Raw genomic sequence first — 24,731 nt, forward strand, 5'->3', positions numbered from 1 at the left:
ATATTATACTAAAGACTTAAAGTTTAAGAATAGTCATCATATACATTTTATATATGTATATGTAATGCAGACGCGAAAATTATATTTCTCGCAACACCTCAATTCAAAGGAATTAATATGCATTCAAAGCAAACAAATATGCATTCAGTTTTAATTTTATGTAAGCACGTAAAAGTAGTGTATCAAGATTATAAGAATATAATTATCACTATTTTTCTTAATATTATGTTAGCAGAATTCGACTAAATTTCATCATCAAGATTCGTTTTTCAACAAGATATTAGATAATGTCTTCATAATCCATAGGCAATAGTAATTTGTCAAAGAGCAAAGTTAACTAATATAACTAGTGCTCTGAAGATCTAGCCACCAAAGGCCTGGACCCGTGTCTCACCATCGGAAAAGTATGTTTATGGTAAATTTATTTTTATTAAATAATAAAAATATATATTGTTAACTAGTTCAAGAACTTTAATATGACCATAGTCCAATGTTTTCTTATATTCTAGAACGTAATCGAGGTAAACATTAGCAGAATCTTTTAAAGTAATAGTAATTATCGCCCACAAGCAATTGGTTCGTAAAGTCATTTCTTTCTAAAGGTTGGAGCTTATCCAAACGGGAACGATTCAAGTAAAGGCGATTTAATTAATTTCAACATCCACCTAGTATTTGTAGGACGCGCGACGCTCTCATTGTGAGAATCTTCGGATGAACACTAATGATTCTTTTTACGGTGTTGCTTAATATAAGTTTCTCTTACTATGCTCTTTTAATTAATATTTTGAGGCTGTCACGGTGCCTGAGTGGAAACGTGATGGTTGTGGGTTCGCATCCCACTCGGGGAAATGATATATTTTTCTTGCTCTGATAATAAAATAAAATGCGGCGTTCAGTTTCGCCACTCAAAACGCAATGTCTCCTCAAATAAAAAATAAAAATGAATGGACTATTTTGAAAACAATTTCTTGTCATATTTTTTAAAGCTTAAGTAGATCGTTTCTATGCATAAATTAATAATAAATGATAACATAACCCTAAATAGGATTTGACCAAATAATCATCATCATATTAATTAAATATACAAACAATATTCACGTTGCAATATTAATTTCAATCAATGGTGTTAGTTTAATGATTAAATTTCGAGATATTCATATAATAACGATTTACCATTGAATTGAATAATAATATTAGCAATAATTATAGTTTGGCTATAACAGTGTTTATATACGAATACGAGTATATTGTATACAGATGCCGCCGGCCGTGTCCCACTTGCTTACTTTGATTTACGATGGTCAATACATTATTATAATAGAGTTCACGATTCTAATAGGATCTTTTAAGTAGGTCGGTAGAGATGACCTCTATCTTTTATTTGTTTTATTCGATTTTTTTTGTTTCAAAATTTATTTTCATCAACGTAATTTATTAAATTATTTTCATTATAGTAGTATTCGTATTTAAGTTATAGAATAGAACAGAGTGTTATACCATTACGTTTCCTCTGCCTCTGCTTTTTTGAAGAAGCATTAAAACTAAACTAAATGCGTGTAAATTCTATAATTTTGAATCACCTATAATAAAATAAAAAATCACCTATCATAAATATATATTAAATTTTTTAAGTATATTATAAATGCTTGACAAGTCCCGCTGAGTTTTTTACGCAAGTTCCTCTCAGGTCTGAGGAATTAACTTTAGTGATTATTTGACGTTAAAAAAATTAAACATGTAATACACTGATGTTCTTATTTTAAATAATATAATCAGATTTTGACTTGCTATTAATCAAGGTGATGATGAATAACAGATGCTCTAGCGGGTCACGACTCGTGGATGAAATGGAACTCAAATATATACATATATCAATGTCATATTTCTTAAATCTTTATATTATTAGAATATTTTGTATAATTTTATGTTTTTATGTCAAGTTTATAAGTCTGTTGTTAGTACGAAAATAAATGTTGTAACTATGAATTTATCTGTACATATTATATTTATGTAAGAGTAAATAGAAGAAATATATATAGTGATACTGTACTTGAATTTTCTATCCCGGAGATTCCACCAATGACCAAATACTATATATTCTTCTCCGGACTTTACGCTTTTGATGAGACTACATTTTTATATTAAATTCCTTCAATTGTGAGAAGCAACGCGAATGTTACTTCCTCTACTTTCATCAATAACTATAACTTATGAATCGTAATAATTGTGTCAGCTATAATTTAATAATTCTATTCAATAAAATTTCTACTTTAAAATTATTATCTATAAAGTATAATTTGCAATAGCATTTGTACATCGCGTGTAAGCATTTCTCAGCGTCACACTTTGCCACAATCAGAACCGCTCATTGTGACATGTTATTATAAGAAATATAGAAATTTATGATTAGCTTCAGAAACGCTTAACTCCAAATGAAATCTTGTAAAGCTTAAGACGATTTTAGCTATGCAAAAGAATAACGACAAAGCGCCGCGTTGAGTTCCGCAACTCAACACGCAATATTTCGCACTGGGGCACATAGATAAGCCAATTTCTATATACACTACTCATATAAATATAACATTACCTGTGGAGAAACTCCCAACATTTTCAAGCTGGGCGGTATGTTAAGAGTAGTGGCGCGGGGCAGAGTTACGTGCCCGAAGTTCACGGTGAAGGCCTCACACCATATAGCGAAGTAGCCGATGTCGAATACTGTCAGTTCCTGTAAAAAAATACATTTAGTGATTTCTTTTTCCTTATAAATATTCTAGTTTGTTTTGCAGTAGAGAAACGAGACAAGTATTTTGGTGTTAAGATATTTAATTCATTTATATTTTATCTAGTGGATGTCAATGACATTATTTTCGGATTAATATTTTACAATATAAACGTTTTCGGGATGGGATTCGAACCCATAACCTTTTTATGTATAGTTACATTTTAAAATTGACTCGTCCTTGTGATGTTAAGTAATTTAGTTTCTTCTATTTTTAACTTCACGCTGTATACCGCCCACAGCAGGGTAGGTAAATTAACAAACTCAGTTCGCCATTTTCATCGATTTTTTGAGATATTATGTCTTAAGTGGTGGAACTTAACTCTGTGCTTTGTCTTATTACCAGAGCGAGGGAATAACGCGATGACAGCTCCAATCCACAGAAATGAATTATTTTCAGTTTCTTTCTTTGATAACAAGACAATATGTCTCGAAAATAAGGTGGAAAGTAGAAAACGAAACACTAGGTTCTCTTATCACATTATCATGGGCGTAGAATACATGCCTAGGGCTAAAATAAAAAAATAATATCATAAAATCAGCTTTAACCTATATATGTAAGTATTTTGTATCTAACATTATCGTTAACTAATGTACGTCTATGTTAACATGTGATATGTTAGATAGTGTGTGTCATGCCACGGCGCGTTGCCCGCGGGCATTGAAACTGAAGTTGCCTAGTTTCACCTATTCTATTTATGTATCAAAAAGTTTAAATATATAAGTTATTAAAAAATATTACAAATAATTTCAGTATATTACGAGCCGCCATCGCAGTGGGACTACGTGGCGTACTACAGTGGGCTGTCGATTTGATTCCCACTAGGGATTATGAAACTGTTTTTTTACATTTCTGCGCTCTGGTAAGAAAACAAGTAAGGGGTTCAATTTCACTACTAAACACGCAATGTCTTGAACGTTGGGAAAATTATCTAAAACTAAGCTTTATATCGATAATTTTGAAATATCTAAGGAGTACATATATTGATTCTTTTTTCATTATATAGTACATATTTGTAAAAAATCTAAATAATAATGTTTTAATGATTCTCCACTTTAATACATTTTTACAAACAAACAATCAGACAGTGCCAAACTAATAAGAATAAAGTAAATAATAACGCTTTACAAAAAGATTGATTTCAAAAATGTAGAGTTATAAATAGTAAATTACCGCTTCACTAATGGATGAGTTATCGATATAAATTCCGTAATTACCTGCCATTGTCTGTGGCAAGTGGTTTGAAATATATTTTATACATATTATAGTGAACAAATATGTTGAGTAATAATAATTGTTAACGATATATGAAATCTTTGATGTGTAAAACTGTACATCAAAACAAAGATGAGAAAATATTTTATTTTTCGGTTCTATATTTCAGCATCGTAAGTAAATCACTAATAGCTGCAAACTTCAAACGTAAAATATGGACTTTAAATTTCAAATAGCAACATTCTCACTAAAATGAAAAGTCTAATTTCTTTGTCACAAATAACAATAATGAGGCAGAAATTCGATATCAGTACACATATTCATATATATAATTATTTGTAAAATTAAATTTATAAGTTGCCTTAAGATCTAGGAGTAAAATAAAGATCTGGACAAAATCTCATAACACATGTTCACATACTACACAACGTTTACAATACTCCAAAAAGCTGCTTACCCCTGGTAGAGTCAACACGATGGTCTTCTTGTCGTATTTGCGTAGAGGCGCCTCCTTGCCGTTCTCGTCGGGTATACGGATGCCCTGCGGGGAGGGCTTGTCTCCGCGGCCCACCCAGAACTTTGCATCTATGCGAAAGAAAACAAATATTACTTAAAAGTTACATGTAGAGTTCAAACTCACTCACTATTTATGTATGTACTGACCACATTCCATGTTAAACTAAAGTTAAATAACATTACTATTTTTATAATTGTCATTAAAGCTTACTACTTCTTATTCTGGTATATCGCATATAGAAAAAAATATTGATTAGGTAGAACTATCTTAAAAATATATATGTCTAGTTTTAACAAGTGACAGACTTCCTACTTATAGCTAAAACTTCTCGATCTTCTTCAATTACGGGCGCACAAGCAGCACATTACTCATGTTTATTATAACAGGAAGCGTTCAAAAATCCTCTACATGAAAATAAATTCTCTTGAAAAATATCTCAGAGCGGAGCGAGAATGCTTTTTGCAATTGATTTATGTTCCTTCACCGACCTACAAGAAAATATTAACCCAAATGCCGTTTAGCTGAGTGTGGTAGAGGAAGGTGCTCAGTAGAGTAAGGTGATCGTATCTCGGAGGTATTATAAAGATTGGTTTGATCATATGTTCGCCAACAGCCGGCAGCCGGCAACCGGCAATATATAGCTACGGCTTATCGATAATGGTGTAGCGCTCGTTCAGAGTATACGACAATTTTCCTATATCAAACCAAAGTAGGTATTACTTAATTTATTAGGTAGGTATTACTTATATAATAAAATTAAGCATTTTCAAATAAAAAATAAAGTAATCCTATTATCACATTTTTGTTAAGTTATCATTATTAATTTTGTGTAAATCTTAAAAAATAATCCAGAATATAATTATCGGATAAATATTTTCATATGGGAATAGTAAAGTTGAGGCCAGTCGTGGCGTAAAGGCACAAGGTTATGACTGCAAACACGGCAGGTTGTGAGTTTGTTCCTTCTCAGACTCCCTCTGCCTACACTGCGGGATACAGCATGAAGCGGAATAAAAAATAGTAAATAAAATAATTTGATAGAATATTTGCTATCAAAATATAAATTTTCAGCAATTTTAATTGCATTTACATATATCAAATATTTGGTGCCAGCACAGCACAAAACACAACAAACGCGCGAACGTTGAAAGCTTTCAAAAATGTTAACAAATGAAATTCCCGACAACAATATACATACGTACATACATGGGCGGTATTTTTAGAATATTTATTTGAAGCACAATGTCGTCGTATCATGTAAAGAGTCCTTTGACAATTTTATATTGAATAATGTTATGTTCACGCTTGGGCAAATTGCCGCCGTAACGGAGCGATGAAGACAGCGCTCTGCCTATACTCGTATGTATGGCTGTAGCAGTGTACAGCACGGACGTAACAATGCGATTATTTTTAAATTTACAAGCTTTTTATGAAAAAAATACTACTATTATTTTCATTTCTTCGCTCTGGTGTCCAGGAAATGCGCGGTGTTGAGTTCCGCCACTCAACACGCAATGCCGGCTCTGGAAACGAATGAATTCGGCGAATAGTAGGAGCGGCACCATAGGACAGCGTCTGACTGTAAGCATGATGCAATAACATTCAGTTCTTGGGTTCAATTTCCAATCTTGGGAAGATTATATAAAAAATTGCTTTCATTATCCACTATGGTAGAATTGTCAACACGCAATGCCTCCAGAATTAGGCAGAAAGTGGGGAACGGAGTCGCTTAACATTGGGTTATCTCTGCCTACCTTGCTGTGTTCGGGATACAGCGTGAAGCTGATTTATTTATTTTATTTTTACTTATTTAACGTAGACAGCTAATAACAACTATAAAAATAGATACAAAATGAAAAGAAATTCCTTTTCTCCGCCAATAAAATCAGTGTTTTACGTAATGTTAACGTTACCATGTGAAGCTTATCTAAGCGGACGTGTGATACAAATAAAACTTTATTGGGTAGCTCCTGTATAAAATAAAGACGCAATAGGGAATAGTTCTGGTAAAAGCTTTTATCAATATTATTAATATGATATAACAATTGTTAGATAAAGAAAATAAACATAAAGGGACAAACAAAATAAAACCAGTCAGGTTCTCACCTGAGTCAGACTCGCCCCCTGAGGGTCCGTATCAAATCCATGATTATAGGTCAACGGGATGTACAGCTCATAAAAGTTGATAAAATTAAGTTTGCGTTTCTTAACGGTGAGAAAAACAAAATAGAGATTTAGCAGTTCCCCACTTTCCGCTCCTCCTCTTTCAGTATTTTTTGAGATATTACGTGTTGAATGGTGGAACTAAACTGCGCATAAAGTGATTTATTACTATGATTTATGTAGCTAGGCGGCAATACTGCAGCATGCATAGATGTTTTTGTCATTTAGTCTTAAAAAAACAATATACCACAAAAATCACTGAATTATTTCTTAAATTCATTTGGTGTTTATGATAACAATGAATGAAAGTACAAACGAGCGCCACTATCTAAAACCAATTTTGATAAAATCCTTTGCGAGGTTGTTTTAAATGCACAGGATATACGAACAAAGCGCTTAAATTGCATATTGCTACCAAATTGGCTCACAGCGAGCAAGTGGTGGAATGAAAATAGTGTTAAAACTATACGTTCATGGCCTCTACGGCTCATGTCTATCAGAATGGTATTGTCTTTATATGATGGTGGATTTAGGTTTGATTTCAGTTACAAGCAAAAATTGTTTAAAATGAAAAGATGAATAAGAATGTCCAATTTTGTGAGAAAACTGTTAGTTTTTTTCACGTAAATGCTTGTTTCAGTAATTACAACGTTTTTCTCATACGAAATGTAGACACAAAAAGCAGAATTTTCATTAAAACATTATGATTAATTGTACGTGGTTGCTCTAGGTTCGATATCTGTCTCTGAAAGAGTGGAGCACGGAGTAACTTCTATATTATTATAATCTGTTGTTATTTAGGATCTCTTTGCCTATTCTAAAAAAATTGTCCACAACCATATAAATTAGTTAATCAAATCTACCCAGAATATTACCGTCAATACATTTTCATCGGAAATTTCCAAAGAAATACAACAAAGCTTTCCATAAAATTATAAAAAAAGAGCTTTTAGCAACGGCGAGTGAGTCGACGCGGTTAAATTGCCATTAACTGTGGACCGGTCGTTGGCGACGCGACGGGCAACTTGTGCTGTTAGTTGCAGCGAGCTTTGCGGAACTTTTAGTTTTAATAGGTTTAAGCTCGAGTCGTGTACTGATGTACCTACACGTAGATTACTGGCTGTTGGCGAACTTGAGCTGACTGGGGTAGTACTGATTTTGGAATAATTAATTATGAATGTATTTGATTTAAAGTTTTGGGGCTATTATAGATATTTGTATTATAGATATTTGCTATTTATAGTTATTTGAAATAAAGTAAAATTGTTTTCTTTACTGTAGACACCTAAAACATGTAAAGCTTATATCTCCATTACTGCATCTTCTCCATCTCCAACTTACCAACAAACTAACCAGAAATAGGTTTAAAGGTAGAAGTAGGAGTTAGAAGTACAATAGCGAATCTCTCTAAAGATTTCTAAAAGATCTCGACTTGTCTAGAACTATCTTCTTCCATGCATTTCCAGAAGAATACACTTTCAGGGCGACACTGACGACATTTTCTATCATATTATATATACATTTTTTTACTTTTAGATATCAATATGAATTTACAAAAATATTCTCTCTCTCTTTCTATTCAAACTTTTTTGCCCGAAATTAGTTAATTTATTTTTCTATATTTATTCCAAGTTTAGCGCTCCACCCTCAGTTTCAACTCAACTGGAGTACAATCTATAGGTCAGCAGAGCATTGTGCGGTTTTATTAGCATCATACGAATGAATACACCGAGACCCACTCTATTTGATTGTTTGATACGAGAGCAGACAGAAATGAAAATCACTATTTTTTAATTAAAAAAAAAATAACGATTAATTAATATGACACTAAGTTGCCAAGTGGAACTTAAGGTTAAGACAATGTTCACCATTTTTCGAGGCAATTTTCGAGTTTTTGCGAGTTGAGTGGTGAAGCTAAACACCGCTCTTGGCCTTGTTACCATAGCGGAGAAATGAAAATATTAATAAATAATAACAAAAATTTATGACCATATGTCATATAATAAGTATGGCAGAAAAGCTAAAAGAAAATATGTTACCTGGCGCTTCTCCATCGTATGAGAAGTTAGGTATCAATAGCGTCTGTGCGTCGACGATGACGATGGGTTCTGAGGACACTTGGTGCACTCCGTTCAGGGCGCCGACTTTCAAAGGCTTGGGGATCTCAAGGTTACGAGGAATCTCCACTGAGCCGAAGTTTATCTGTGAAACAAAGACATAGTGTATAGTTTTTATTTATATTTTATTTATGTTTATTTATATTTTTCAGCTTCACGCCGTATTCGCACATAGCAGGGGGGGGGAGGGTTACGAGAGAACCTAATATTAAAACTCCAAATGGACAAGGAACTCAACGCCGGGCTTTTGTTTTAAATATTATAATATATTAATAATAATTCATTCCCCCCCATTGGGGATCGAATCCACAACCCACGCGTTACAGTCACACTCTTGTGCCCCTGCACCATAAAGACCTCATCTATCAATTCTTATACTGCTATAATACAGTTATGATATTGTACCGTAAGTCTAATCCTATAAACAAGCTCGACAAGCTGAATATGCTGTACTTAGTACAGTACGGCTATAGACATGTTTACTTCACTCAGACGCTTTGTACCACATCTCGATGTGAGCGATCGATCTGTTGGGATATAATTGCTTGCAATTGGTGCCAGTGACGTCAGGTACTTAGAAGCTCTATTGATAGTTGGTGTATCGGAGGAGTTATTTTTATATTTTTTTGAGGATTTGTCATCTTATTAATTATTATCTTATTATTATCTTATCTTATTTTTTGAAATATATGTCAAGCTTCTAGGTTTGATGTAACTAACTTACTTAGGTGGTTTCTAAGTCTAAGTAACTGGTTAAAATATGTGGTATGCAAATCTAAGTTAACCGCATGAAGAAAATATTAACCTGATTAAAAAATTGAACTAACTAACTAAAGATGGGGTTAGCTAAATGAACCTAATAGCGTTATAAATAATTATTTGTATAAATCGATTCAAAATATAAAAGAGATTTAAAATTTAATCAAAAATTTGTGTCAAGAACGTTTACCCTACATAAATTACCTTAAATGTTTACAAAACCTATACGACCAAAATAAAAAATGTATATGTGCGAAAAAAAGACGTTCAACCATTCTCAAAGGTGGTCCTTGTTTCGGTAAACTACTGAAACATCTTATTGTATCTAAGACAGTGTGTTTGGACGTCGTGTATTTACAGTACAGTGGGACTGTGGAGGACTGACGACTGAGTGTCTACCACCGTTGTTTGAGTTGACAGCGCTTGTAATGTTTACTCAAGAGCCAATTCTCTGTAGGTGAATAGTTTTATTTGGTGCCTTTTCTTATTCATTTAAATCTAGGTAGGCCTTTCTTTTGTAGGTTAGAAACAATTCATTCCCAAAACCATCGGGGCGTGTATGTACTATATTGAATTTACTAGTTTTTAGAAAGCTGTTTTCCTCACATAGAAGAATAGGTAAAAGGAACCGGGAAACATAAGACACTGTATTTCCATTTAGATACTTCCGCACCCCACTTCCCGAGGCGAAACTCAACGCCGTGCAATTCCCACAGCGAGGAAAATAAAAACATTAAATATTTTATTTCCTCGAGTTGGAATGAAACCCATAACCTGTCGCCCCCTGCGCCTCGACTGGCCTCTTTATATTTATTATATAGATAAATATATTTAACTATTAAACTAGTAGCTAACAGAAGTTCCACAAAATGTATATTATGAATAGTAAACAATAATCAACATAATAAGCATATCTCTGCGGGAGGAACGAGGCGGACGTGTCTGATGTCGGTCTTACTTCAAACAAATGGAGCCAAGAGTTTCTATTACTAAGACGACTTCTATTATGTAATACTACTTTTAGCTATATTGAAATATTAAATATTGTAAATAAATATTCTAGAATTTTAATATGAACAAAAAATACTGAATTTAATCTAGATTATAATAATAAAATTATTTAAAATAATAAACTGGCTTATAAAACAACGAAAAAATATATAATTAACTTATAATAAAAAGCATATAAACTATAAAAAACTATTTAAAAAGGACATTTTAAGTACATTACACAATAATCTAATGAAAAACTTAATAATTTGTACAAACAGAAGTTGCCAACTTTATCAAGGAGACAGCGGACCTCTATTTATCTTGCACTATTGTTACTCCACAGGGACCAGACTTGGACTAAGCATTGTATTACATAAGTATACGTATTTTATTTAACTAACTAACCCTACTCGTATATAGATAAATGGAGAAGTAAAATTTGGAGCCTTTCCTAGTTCGATGTGGTAAGCTTGATGTATATATTTCTCAATTACAATTCTCTCCTAACTATTTATTTTCTTGTGAAGTAGGGAAATGAACTGATGTTAATATATGGACCGTTTATTTTGAGAGTGGTGTAAGTCCATTTTCTTTTGTTTCGAGAAAATTAAAGATTAGTATGTCGATGATTATGCAATTTCATATACCGACCGATTTTCAGTTGTTCAAAAAATGGGTTTTTTTTGAGAAATTAAACACGGACTAGTTATATATAAAAACATTACATTAAATTAAGCATAAATTACGTGATATCTCATTTTTCTCAAAAATGGACTTACACCACTTTCAAAATAAACGGTCCATATTGAAACGTATGTCTTCTAAATGTCAGTGAGAACCAATGCCATGTTTTGTTGCTCTAGAATGGAAGAATGTAAATAACTATAATTCTAGGCACTTTTTTACTACATAGTATAAAAAAAAAACATTTTCGAAAATCTATAATTACCTACTTGATGGTAATTACTAACTTTTGCTCCTTTAGAAATTTGTAAAAACGTCTAACTCTAACCGGAGGTATATTGAATTACACAGAATCGATACGTATAATAAAGCATATAGCCTCTATCGAATAACTAAATAAAAAACACAAAAACATTTTTTCAAGTACCAGCAGTTCCTGAGATTAGCGCGCTCGACTAAACAAATTCTTCAAGTTTATATCATAATATTATTATAGATAATAAAATTATCATATTAACAAGGTAAATCTGACGAGCAGCGCTATTTGTCTTAGTGTTTGCTCTACAGTCTCCACAGAAACTGTAAGTTGCCGCTTGAGTAATTGCTCAGTGTGTACCTACAGTTGTACTCGTAGTACATACTCGTACACTGCGGTGCACTTTGTTGGTACATATCGTTAAGTTATTACTTATTCTAAAATATACACTAAATTTGAGGATATTTTGTGTGGATTTTGATGTGTAATTGATATTATATTCTTTTAAATATTTAATAATTTCTATATTTTTCCTTATATGTAAGAGCTATATCTATAAATATAATTGTCCCTGACAATTTATGAATTTGAACTATTATATATATTTTTTTATTTATGTATTTTTGTCGTGATTTTTTTTCTGTATTTGGAAATATATAAAGTAATTTCCTATCAAAAATAATACAAAATTACAGCAATTGATAGTAGAATATGTTAAGGAACACTCAAAGGCCCCCGTGGCCACCGTCCAGGGGTTCCATTAGCGCCCTCTTAATACACGAACTGACTCGTAGCGACAGTTATATGAAACGTCCACTATGGAAGTAGAAAATAATAAGTACGTAGAAGGTAATAACTTCGCATAATAGTGATGGTTGTGAGTTCAAACGTCTGTACCTTTAGCTATCTATTTACCAAAAATAATTGCTGGCATATATTTTGCTACTTAAACTAGGCTTAGAACAGAGTATCCAGATTTAAGTTACTTTAGGGTCGATGGGCTGTGGCACAGCATCTGACTGTAAACGTATCAGTTGTAACCTCGATCCCTCACTCGGAGGAATGATTATTCTCATTTATTCAGTCTGTGTCTGATAGAACTCGGCGTTGAATTCCGCCTGTCGCCATACAATGTCTCAAAAATTGAGTGGTTAGTGGGATATGTAGTAGTATCAACATTAGGCTTCCTCCACCAACCCTCTTGTTTATGGGATAGAATATGCTGATGATAGTATTTGACCCTAGGTTATCTCTTTCTACCCTGCTATATGCGGGATATCGCTATATCTTCACGCTTGAAGATTAGCAGAAATGAAAAAAAAAACGATCAGTTCTTACCGAATATTCATCACACCAGACAGAAAACCAAGAGACATCCTTCAAAGTCTTCCCTTCGGGCAGTGACACTGTGATGCCTTCCCCGCGGTACCTCCTCAGAGGGGAGACACCTCCGCGCTCGTCTTGCAGTCGTAGAGCTCCTGACGCACTGGGCGACTTCGATGTGCCCACGTAGAAGTAGGCCGCTGTAAAATAAAATATGATTTAGGTACTTATATATTATATGTTATAAGGAAATGTTATATGTTATAAGGAAAAATGTAAACTTTCTGGATTTGGTTCCCACTCATAGGAATGGACTAAACTAAAGACAATGCGCGGCGTTGAGTTCCACTGCCCAACACGCAATGTCTCGAAAAATAAATACTAATTACTATGTATTAATAAATATTAATGTTTATTATAATCATGACATAAATTACAATATATAGATTACTTAATTATAAATCATAATTGTAATACTGCGTTTGACGTTTGATCAACCATTTATATTATACGCTGTATAATACCAGTATATTATATCTAAACTTACATGTATATTATACGGGTATATTATACATATATGTATACAAGTATGTACTAGCAACCCCAACGCGGCTTTCTACTATACTATACTTTGTATATGTTGTTTTTAAGAAAATATCCTTTAACTTTCGATTATTATTCGGAAAAACAAAATAAAGTATGTCATTGACGTCATCAAAGAATATTAAAAGGAAAAAGCACTAAACGCCAGCGTCCTTCATATGAAAATTCTAAGCCCAAAATACTTCATTGCGATTTGTCCTGAAAAACGCAATTTAAAAGGAAAATTCCGGCACAAAAGTGCTTCAAGTCTGTGAAATGTAAACGAGGTGCAAAGTAAGTAGGTACGAGAGCAGCGACCTCGTTGATACAATAAATATATTTTATATAAAAAACTACTATAGAAATTCATAATGAAAATACTTTAATATCTACAATTCATACCATAATTAAAACATTAAGAATATAATTCATTTTTAGATTATTGAGACAAAAAATCACTTTCTAAAGCGATATTTGCAATAATTTATTATTTGCACGAATTAATGGAAAATTCACCAATAACGATGGCAAAGGTAAATGAAAATTGTTAGTTCTGGTAAATCTTAAAAGAACAACCTTACTGTATTCCATGATTAACAGAAAGAAAATTATGTGAAATTCCACAAGGAAAGTATCCATTAATATATCAAAAGTTCTAACTCTCTTTTCCGCAATTAAAAATGTCACCCGGTCAATTAAATTAGAGCGGTGGCGGGTCGGCCGACCGCACCGACTACACTCGCGCTGTAGTTTGTCAATGTCCAACTTACAAAATAAAACCTAGCTCTCATACGAGGCGACCGCTTATTTCATTTAATTTAAAATGCTTTTTATGGCCTCAGCTTACGCGAAAAGCAAAATATTTTAAAATTTACGGATATATGAATGTGCACATGTTCCTTTATACGTAGTTTTTACGAGCAAAACGGTCAAAATCCAGTGTAGCTAGTAATTTTAAGGATTTTATTACTCTGTAGATATCGTTGTGTTGTGGTCGGTTTCTGCTAAACTTAATGGTTTGAAATTTTAATTCTAAATAGGGAAAAATATTCGTTTTTAAAACTAGATAAAAATGATGCAACCATGGAGCCTATCGTAATGCAAGCAATGCCTCTGAATACAAACAAAATATAAAATTAATCTATACGTATAAGTCTGTTCTCTCAATTCTGAATTTCATGATGATTGACATTATTTTATTCTCGTTCCTGTTACTTCTGGACAAGGGAATATTTTGGAAAATAAATTTATCTCCAGCTATTCTAAAATAGTCATGTTTTTGATTCTTAAGGATTTTTTTATGATTCTGACATTTTCAGGACTTTTTCGTGCTTTTTTCCATTTCCATGTAGTGTCTGCAAATATCTCCGCTCAGTGTAGCGCAGTAAATACTTTCACGATTGGCAATTTTAAAGTGAACTATGTTGATACTTGATGTACGTACACAACTACCCTTTTTAAATTTATTTTGCATTTAAAAATACTTTTGACTAGAATAAAGAAGTATCACGTAGGGAATGAAGCGTTTTAATGTTAGATTAAATTAACTCTTCTGTGAAGATATCCCAGTTCCTCTTTTGCAAATATCCAGTTCAAATGTTATATACTTATGTGGAATAGATAAATGATAAATTCTATTATTAATTATTTGATTATGCCTTATAAACGTTTTAAGTTTATTTAATAAAGACATAGAGTAAGCGGCATTTTGTCTTGCCAGAGGTAAAATAATGTAAAATAATTCATTATATTGATTGAGAATGGAACCCACAACCAAAACGTTTTCAATCACCACTACGCCACGATAGCCATAGACATCTAGAACAGATTAATTAACAAATATTGCGTATAGTGTGCGTAAGTACACAGTACTACGGCGAGATGAGCTTAGTGCTTACAACAAAAGCTCAACCGATAGTACCAATAGCTGGCTGGCTAGCACAATGGTCGTATTTGGCCGTGATTTATTGGAGTGAAACATGGACGCTACAACTATTCCAATCTGTATGAAACGTGAGCTTTGACGCGGACGCTTTGGTAAGATTTATTCACGTTATTTGTTTTGTGTGACTGTTTCGTTAAATATTCAGCTTTTACGGCACTTGTAAGGATGTGATGGAGTGAGTGCGGTTTGAGCTCTGTTTTGCAATTTTAGAAGTAGTTTATTATATTTTTTTGGTTTAACTCTTTGGTATTTCAAAGCAAAAATTTCTAGTGCTTTAGTTTTTTAGATTCACTCTGTGTCTGTTTACGCTTAGAGGGAACCTAGTATTACGACATTTCGCTCTTCACTTTTCACCCTACTTATAAACATTGTGTTTTGAACACCGGAACCCAACGCCGCACTTTGCTTTACCAGAGCAAGGAATTCAATATAATTCATTCACCTGAGTGATGATCGAACCCATGGCTAAGTACCTATAAACAACTTTGTCATTGTAATTACGAAACATAATAATATTTTTTTGTATTTTTTAAAAAGAATAGAGAACTCTATAGGAAAATTTTAGAGCATGACAAAAATTATGGTGTGACAAGAACAGGTTTACATTTTTTACCATAAAATAACTCTTTAGCTTTCCATGCATTTATGCAGTGCAGTGCCTGGGGCTAGCAACCTTAGGGGGGCCTTTAAATACCTCCACATAATACTATATACGTTTGTATAAAATATGGAAATGTTATAAGCACTGAAGAACCACCATCTTTCCACACATACGGAAACATATAAACCAAAAAACAATCAACTAAATACCTTCTGTAATTACGTTACGTAACGTAAATGATTTCAACCTTTGGCACTGCTATTAGAAAGGGAAAAGTTTCGACAGCGGCCGATGGGAGTCAACGATCAATCAAAGGTGAAAGGCGGTGTGTGTATGAAAGTCTGCTAAAAACTATTAACACTTTAGTAAATAATTGATTTAGGTAAGACTGCGCCGCTCCGGGCCATTGTGGCAGTACAATGAGAGTATTGTAAGAGCACGACGTTGCGTCTTTTCTCATCTGTCAGTGACCGCGATTCATTATTTTAACAAAAACTACGGGCACGTTGTGTCTATTGTTGTCAAATATAATAGTGTAGAGACAAATCCACTTGTTATATAAGAGTTTATACGTGTGCGTATCCGTATTAGTAAACTTATGACATCAAACCTTTTAAATTAACAATCAGTTTCACACTGTATCTCGCACACAGCAGGGTAAGCAGAGAGAACGTGATGTTAAGACACTCCATTCTTTATTTTTCGCCGAACTCTGGAGGCTTCGCGTGTTGAATGGCGGAACTCAACGCCACGGTTTGCTTCGATACCAGTGCGAAAAATAGAAAATACAATTTTAAATAAATATGTAATTTCCCCGAGTGGGGATCGAACCTCGTTCATAGTCACATAATTGTGTCCCTGCACCACGACTTTCGATTCAACTTTAAAATTCAAAATTTAATTAACTTAGCAAAGAATCCAATAAAAGTAATTTCACGTTAAAGTAGTTGAACTAAGCAAACTGCGTTTATATACTGAAACAGCTTTACGTGACCAAATAACAACTTGATTAAAACTCCAGTAGAATTCGCACAAAATGAATTTTCACTTACGACGAAAATAGTCTAAAAACTCGTAAAAAAGTATCTTATCCTATGATACTAAGTTAGGCTAAAAACCGAGTAATAAAAAAGTTGGGTTTGAGGTTTCTTCAGAATCCCTCTAAGCCTCAGCTCGGCTGAAGGAGACGGCCGATGACCGTCAAACGCGACGCTTATCTTACTTCTCACATATTCCACAAATTATTTTCAGGATGAACATCGCTACTTTACACGTCCTTGCCGGGACTTGATGTAGATAGTTCCGTGTGATAGAGTTTCTTTTATCGTTTATCTCAAAAGTTTAGTTCTGGATCTCTTACGTAATGCAATATGAAAGTTCTGCTAATTCTCACTTAATAGTGAAATATGTGATGCGTTACTTGAACATGAAAATCATCTTTAAAAATAATCATCTTCACCGACTTCCCGCATATAGCAGTGTAGACAAAGGGAACCTAATGTTAAGACACTACACTCTGTTTTACACTTTCCGCCGAATTCTCGAGGAATTGCATTTTTGAATGGCGGAACCCAACGCGGCGATTTGCCTCCTGGGAGTAGTGAGTAAATGAAAATATTAAATATTTCAATTTCCTGAATGGGGACCGACTCCACAATCGTCGCACCACAACTTATCTTTAACCTATAAATGATATTTAAAAGTAGAAAGTTTCAAATTATAATTACACATTTGGAGAACAGAAGTTTCTTAATTGAAACGGAGTGTCTTATCACCAGGTTTCCACGGTCCCCATGCTTGCTATGTGCGAGATACAGCGTAAAGCTGGAAAAAGTACTAATTCTAATCAAATTTCAAGTTAATTAAGTGAATTTAGATTTTCAAATTCACTTAATAAGTTTACCTCATTTAATTGTATTTTCAACTTTATAAAGTCGAGAGTTAATCTATTTTTCTTTAGTTATTTTAGATCCTTTCCAACAAAGACCAGGTCGCTGATAAATATTTTAAAGTGTTTCCAATCAATACCCTATTTCTATACCACGAGACCCAGTTGCCCTATTCTCCAAATAACAAAATCAATGACTCGAATATGGCTACACATATATTCGCGTATACTTTAACCCGCAGAATATTTAGTTAATATTTTCAGTTTTATCGCAATATTGTAAATTGGACTTTATTACATTGTATTAGAGTTATAATTAATGGAAGCATGTGTGAACTATAATTTGGTGAATCTGCCAATAATTGTCGAGGCTAATTGGGACGAGGCGCTGAGTGGGCACCGCTTGAGGGTAGTTGCATATACCATGAGAGTTAAGGGCTGAGTTTGTTTTTATATGAATTATATCAGTATTTGTTTAATGAAATGTTAGCTAAAATTTAATAGACCCCAAAATGTTCATGGATAGAGAGTTCTTTCGACGTTTTTTCAGCCCCACGATGAATCACGCGTTTAGCAGGGTAGGCGGAGGGAAACTAGTTTTAAGACACTCCGTTTCCCACTTTCCGCCTAATTCCCCCCTGGATTCCCTCTGCATATACTGTGCGGGATACATCGTGAAACTAATTTAATTATTTTTTTAATATTATATTTTATACTCCCAATATGGAAGAAATTAATTAATGATACTATGAACAAATTATAATGCACCTAAAAACAAATTGATCAAATATGTTTTAAAATGTACTCTACACAAACTGATATGCACTTAACAAATGACATTGTTTTATACAAATTAATAGCATGTTGCCCGGTAATTGTGCGTTGTCCCCGATAGGTTAAGCCCTTTATTCCGAGCGGGCGTCGACGGACAGACACCCGACGCCCGACGCCCGACAGATACTCCCGGCCTTAAAATTCAATTTGCATCTGCTACGTATCACTTCATAATTGCATATCTGGGTGTAATTGCATGTATTTATGTTCTTATATATGCTATAAACATTATATATATATTCTTAAAATATAATTTTAGAAAATTATAGTTTCGTGAGAATCGATTAAGATGTATAGACGTTGAACAATGTTTATCTACAATTTTATCATATTTTTTACAATATTTTTTTATATTAGTGTTCCATTCCTATTAAGACACTTATGTTCCCATAAACACTAAGTTCGTATAAATCTTTTTTCCATTTTCCATTTTAACGTAGGATGATTCCGAGCTATTTTGTTTAATACGTAACTGTATCGAGCTATAAACATGTACATTATATATAGGCTTTAACGGGTCTTAAGCATGGGTGAGGCGATTTGCACTCCCATCGGACCTGCCCAGTCGACCGTGTGACCCTTCTTATACATCCTGCTAGTAATACTTACTAAGCAGATGTGACCTAAAGCGGAGAAATGAGTCTCTCCTATTCTCTCTATACCACTCATTTGTGCAACATTGACGTAATTGCTCCCTAATTTTAAAAAACTTAATATGTAAATGTATGTAGTTGCTGTACTAAATACGATATGACAAGGCAGAACTTAGTTGTAGAACACTGTTATGTAAGTAATTGTATAGTATTTGGATTATTAAGAAAATTAAAGCTGAGTTTAAGTTTGAAATCTCATTAGATTATTACTACCTACTTGGTGTAACAGCTGATGTAAATGTTAAATTTTTAGTTAATTTCCCTTTTATTTATTTTAAATACATATCCGATAAACTTTCTTTCATGTAAGTTAAATAATTTAAAAGCAGATGAGGCCTAGTAGACCGCCGTAGCGCATCAGCACACTATTTGATTGTAAATTCCGATAGTTATGTATTTATTTTCTTAGCTCTGGTAACATGACAATACGCGGCGTTAAGGGCCGTCCGTCCTAGGTTTTCTCTGCTTACTCGGGTAAAGCGTATAGAAATTAAATTTTCAAATAATTAAAAGCATTATTTTTTAAACTAAAAATTGTTCTTTCTTAACTACAAAATGAATTAATTAGTTCTTTAAAGTCAAATCTGAATTTTCTTACAAAATCTTGTTTCGCAGCGTTTGGCGGTAATTGAAATATTTTTTTGTAAAATTTGTGTACAAATTACATTAAAGAATGAGCTATTTAAACTGAACAATGACAGACATTACACAACATCTACAATTGAATCAGTGTCAATTTACTTCTTACTTCACTCATTATTAATTAAAAAAGAAAACGTTTTAAATACTATTAAAAACTATATTTTATTTCGTTACAATTTTCTTTTTTTAGTTAGTCTTCAGTACAATTAATTTAAAACACAATTACTCATCGATTATACTTTATAAGAAAAGAAAGCTTGAATTAGTTTCTTTGGTCGCTACGATTGTTAATAGTTTTTATACATTCACGCTATATCTTACATATAGCCGGGTATTAAAGGAAACCTGGTGTTCGCCCTTCCCTACAAAACGCCAAATTTATGAGACATTACGTGTTCAGTGGTGAACCTTAACGCCATATTTTGTCTATTGCCAAAACGAGTATACACGCAAGAAAAATAATTGATCGAGTGAGAATCGAACCCAAAACCGTCGCTTACCAATCAGACGCTGCTTAGTGTGGCGCTGTGCCACCATGTTTTAAATTTACCGTGGTATAAATACTATACTTGTTATTTCAACTCATCTGAATTATTATATTTTTCAAATAATAGAAAAATTTAAACATATTTTTTTCATACATATATGCATTTTCTTTTCAGTTTCGTTAAACAAAAAAAAAGAGAAGCAAGATTCAGTGACCAAAATAATCTCTCAAAGCGGAAAGTACATAATGTTAAAGTCTTACTAGAAGTTTTTTATTCCGCAAAAAGCAGATAATATTTGAAGATAAAAGACAAGTTTTCTTGAACTTTCTTAAGTTAAAGTTTCACACAATTCTTCTCATAGTGAAATAAAATATTTTATTTTTATTTGATCATTTTTTTAGCTTCACGCCGTATCCAAACATAGCACGATAGGCAGAGGGAATATAGAGGACCCTGTGTTAAGACACTCCGCTTCCGTTTCCGTTTCCCCATTTTGTTACCGCATACTGGGGACATTGAGTATTGAGTACTAAAACTCAAACTCTTCACCAGATCGAAGAAATGAAAGTATTATATGTATAATACACTTCCTCGAGTGGAAATCGAACACACAGCCTATCACGATTACAGTCACACCCTTGTCCCACACCACGACTCGCCTCACCAAATAAATTGGCATAAAAATACAATATAATATATTTTCTAAGGATGTGCTCGTCTCGAGGTTTGAGAGCCAGTGTTCCGCGTCGCACTCGCACCGTTACGATGCTCTACTAACACTCGACGTGATTCAAATAATTGCTGAGTTAACAACGCGAGTGTAATTCGACAATTTGTAGCACATATAATAGCATATTTTTATTGTTACTCGTGTCCACACTACTTGCTTTGTAGGACAAATAAGATTATATATATACGTAAATATGTATTTACGTGCTCTACGTGAATTAGGTTTTAACATTTTTTTTTCAGGTTCACGCTGTATCCCGCATGTAGCAGGATAGGCAAAGGGAGCCTAATGTTAATGGTGATCTCTCCGCTCCCTGTCGAGTGGCGGAACTTTACGCTGTGCTTTTATTTCGACACCAGAGCGAAGAAATAAAACTATTTAATATTTAATTTTCTCGAGTGGGGTTCGAACCCACAATCTATCGCGACGCACCACGACTAGCCTAACAAAATTATTATGTAACGATTGTGGGTTTAACTGGAGAGAATGAATTATTTTCAGTTTCAAACTCTGGTAATGGAGAAAAGCGCTGTGTTGAGTTTCACCACTCTACACGCCATGCCTCGGTAAAATGGGCTTAATATTAAGTTTTCTCTGCCTTGATTTTAACAGATGTTTTTTTTTTAATAATATTAAATAACCAATTAAGTTTCGTTTCTTAAAGTAATTAAAATAAATTAGGTTATATTTTACTAAACATAATTGTAACATTTAATATTTAAATTGTATTAATATTTAACCTTATAAAAAGACCACGCTTTATACTACGGCGGACTGCGACTACAATAGAATAGTTTAAAATATTTCAGCGCAACACATGAGTTATGTAAGGTGTCATATTGTTCATTTCCTCGCCTGTAAAAGTGAGAAATAACAATGGGGAAATAACCAGTTGACCTCCCCGCGGCCTGCGCCCACAGCCAGGGACAATACGGTAGAGATAAATATTATATATTAGTCTTTTTTAGCTCCTTGTTAACTAAGTAAATGCGTTTTTTGTTGTTTTAGGAGAATTAACGTTTAAAATTAATAATAACTAAATATTTTTCTTTTCCTATTTATTATGACTTAAGGTTGTAAATATTATGGTTTTATTACTTTTCATCGAACTTAATGACTCCGAATGACCTAATTAAATATTCATTTTACTTAAAAAAAAGAAATATGTACTAACATACAGCTATTGAAAAAGTTTATATATTCATATATAAAGTTAGAAATCTTCAGTTTAGTTCTATTATCACCGTTCTAGTTCTAGTTTTTCCATAAAAAGTTTTCGAATATTAACGCCACCAAGTTTTGTAGAAAAAGTATTTCTATGCTAGAAAAATATATTTACAATACGGAAATATATTATATCTGCTTATAAACTTATATAATTTAGAATTCATTCTAAAAGTGAAATCATTTATTGAGGTTTGTGGATTCGATCGAATGATTGTATTTAAATTATTATTTCTCCGCTCTGATAGACAGACGAAAAATGACAAGCAAAGTTCTTAACACTAGAATCTCTTTGATATCCCTTCCGGATTTTTTCCGAAATATTATTTTTCCCAAACTTCTAAGGACGACGAGACTCTCTCACAAACAGAAAGCTCACCTTAAGCTTTATGAACAGTATATATTACATAAAAATACAATATTGAAAGGAAAAACACTATCATTTGATGTGACCACACGCTCGTATCTAAAACAAACTCATACAGACTAAACATCGATCAGCGGTTTACATAAACATTGTATATTGATATTTATCGGGGATTGTGTTTTACGTTCAACCAAAACAATTGAACAAATAACATGGAGATAATCTCTAAACATACACGTCATTGAATTCGAAGCTAATTACTTATAATTAATATTCTTATCACGATTAAACTATCCTTCTAATACACGCACGTGTTTTTTTTTATATTGCAGGGTAGATACATATAGTTAACATATTTGCCCTCTTTCCGTACTTTTTTGGAGACATTGAGTGTAGCGCGACGGAACTTAACGCCGTGCTTTGTCTACCAGAGCAGAGAAATAAAAATAATTAAAAATAAAAGCATATTAACACGATAGTCTTAGATTCGATTCCAACACAAAGGGAGATTTTTTTTTAATAATAGTAAGGCTTTTTTAACGAGGACAGATTTTCATAACACAAGTGGCGACGGTAGTATCTTAATGGTAACGGAGTCTCTAAACACCAGGTACCCAAGCTCCCTCTGCCTATTCCGCCATGCGGAATGCGGGGACAACATGAAGCTAAAAACAAATTTTAATAGTAGAAAACGCAAAAAGCATCTTTTCCTCCAAGTGGTTTAGTATCTTAAGTAATCTCATCCCAGGGCAGCATCCAGCCCCGCGGGAAATTAGACCGTTGCGGCGCTTGTCGCTTACCGCTAATAAATACTATAAATTCTGGTGGATGATTGCTTGCACTTAGGATTACTAGGATCCTACTGCCATACTACTATAATATTACTATAATACTACTTAAATACTACTACAGCAATACTGAGAAATGGTCTTCGTGAAGTCTACGTATTAATGGTTTAATTTCCTTATTCAATTAGATCTATCTCCTTATTATAAATGAATGAAATATTCAAACTTGTTTGTTATATTTTGTATTTTACAATTTTTATGAGTAAAACTTTATAAACGACTTTATTTAAATGCCTTACGTAAAAATGTTGATTTTTACATTATTTTTGTGCAGGATTTTAATGACCCAATATCCTGTTTTTCTTCGAATTCGGGTAATAAAAACTCTCTTTCATCGAAGCTGCGTCTATATGCATAACATAAATCATATTAACATAAATTTGAATTAAAATATGCATATTAATTTAAACTTTAGAGGCCACTCGTGGTGCGTTGAGCCACAAGCGCAGCGTTGAGTGCCGCCACCCCGCCTTCTACCTACCCGGCTATATGCGGGATATAGCGTGATGTTAAAAAAAAAGTTTAAGAGCAACAAATCATAGTAACGTTAAAACAGCTAAGCTTTATTGTCCCAGCATATTTCTCAAACATAAAATAATTTACAGCGGCAGCAGAAGTGCAATGCATTTAAAAACTCAATGAATAATCGACCCTAATATTGAAACAATAAAGTGCATAGTCGTATATGGTATCTACTAGCATTAATACGTTTCTTGTCTTAGAATATACGCAATAATAGCGTCTAATGTGTTTAACATAAAGGTGGTATTAGCATAAATACAAACACCGCCGTCTCATTAGGTACAACACGAGACGCGTACATCTGCGCCCGCAGCAAATGCCCAAACGTGGGGACTTCTTACAAATCTTCGGCGTTTAAATAATAAATGTTTAAACATTTAAGGATTTGAACCCACACATATAGTTTATAGTAAAAAAATAATCATGCAATTTTTCATGTTACCTAAAAAAGCTTTATTTTAAAGTGGACATAACAGATTTTTGGCATTGCGCGTTGTGTTGGCTGGCGGAGCTCAACGCTGCGGTTAAGACACTCCGATCCTCACTTTCCGACAAATTCTGGAGAAATTTCGTGTTGAGTGGCGGAACTGAACACCGCGT

General features: G+C 33.3%; 2 protein-coding genes across 2 annotated transcripts in view; both read right to left on the reverse strand.

Moving 5' to 3' along the window:
• The window catches only part of LOC146528512 (syntaxin-1A-like), a 126,334-nt gene that overhangs the window by 51,873 nt on the left and 49,730 nt on the right, over positions 1–24,731 (reverse strand). The window lies entirely within an intron of this gene.
• The window catches only part of LOC146528515 (protein Skeletor, isoforms D/E-like), a 69,700-nt gene that overhangs the window by 21,939 nt on the left and 23,030 nt on the right, over positions 1–24,731 (reverse strand). Inside the window, exons 3-6 of the mRNA XM_085203142.1 lie at positions 12,823–13,007; positions 8,715–8,877; positions 4,453–4,580; positions 2,588–2,725 (exon numbers count right to left, since the gene is read on the reverse strand). Coding sequence (XP_085059268.1) covers positions 2,588–2,725; positions 4,453–4,580; positions 8,715–8,877; positions 12,823–13,007 — 614 coding nt within the window. The remainder of the gene's footprint in view (positions 1–2,587; positions 2,726–4,452; positions 4,581–8,714; positions 8,878–12,822; positions 13,008–24,731) is intronic.

Source organism: Heliconius melpomene, chromosome 19 (genome assembly GCF_056956725.1).
Source record: "Heliconius melpomene rosina isolate 202511_hmr_F chromosome 19, ASM5695672v1, whole genome shotgun sequence".
NCBI classification, from domain to species: Eukaryota; Metazoa; Arthropoda; class Insecta; order Lepidoptera; family Nymphalidae; genus Heliconius; species Heliconius melpomene.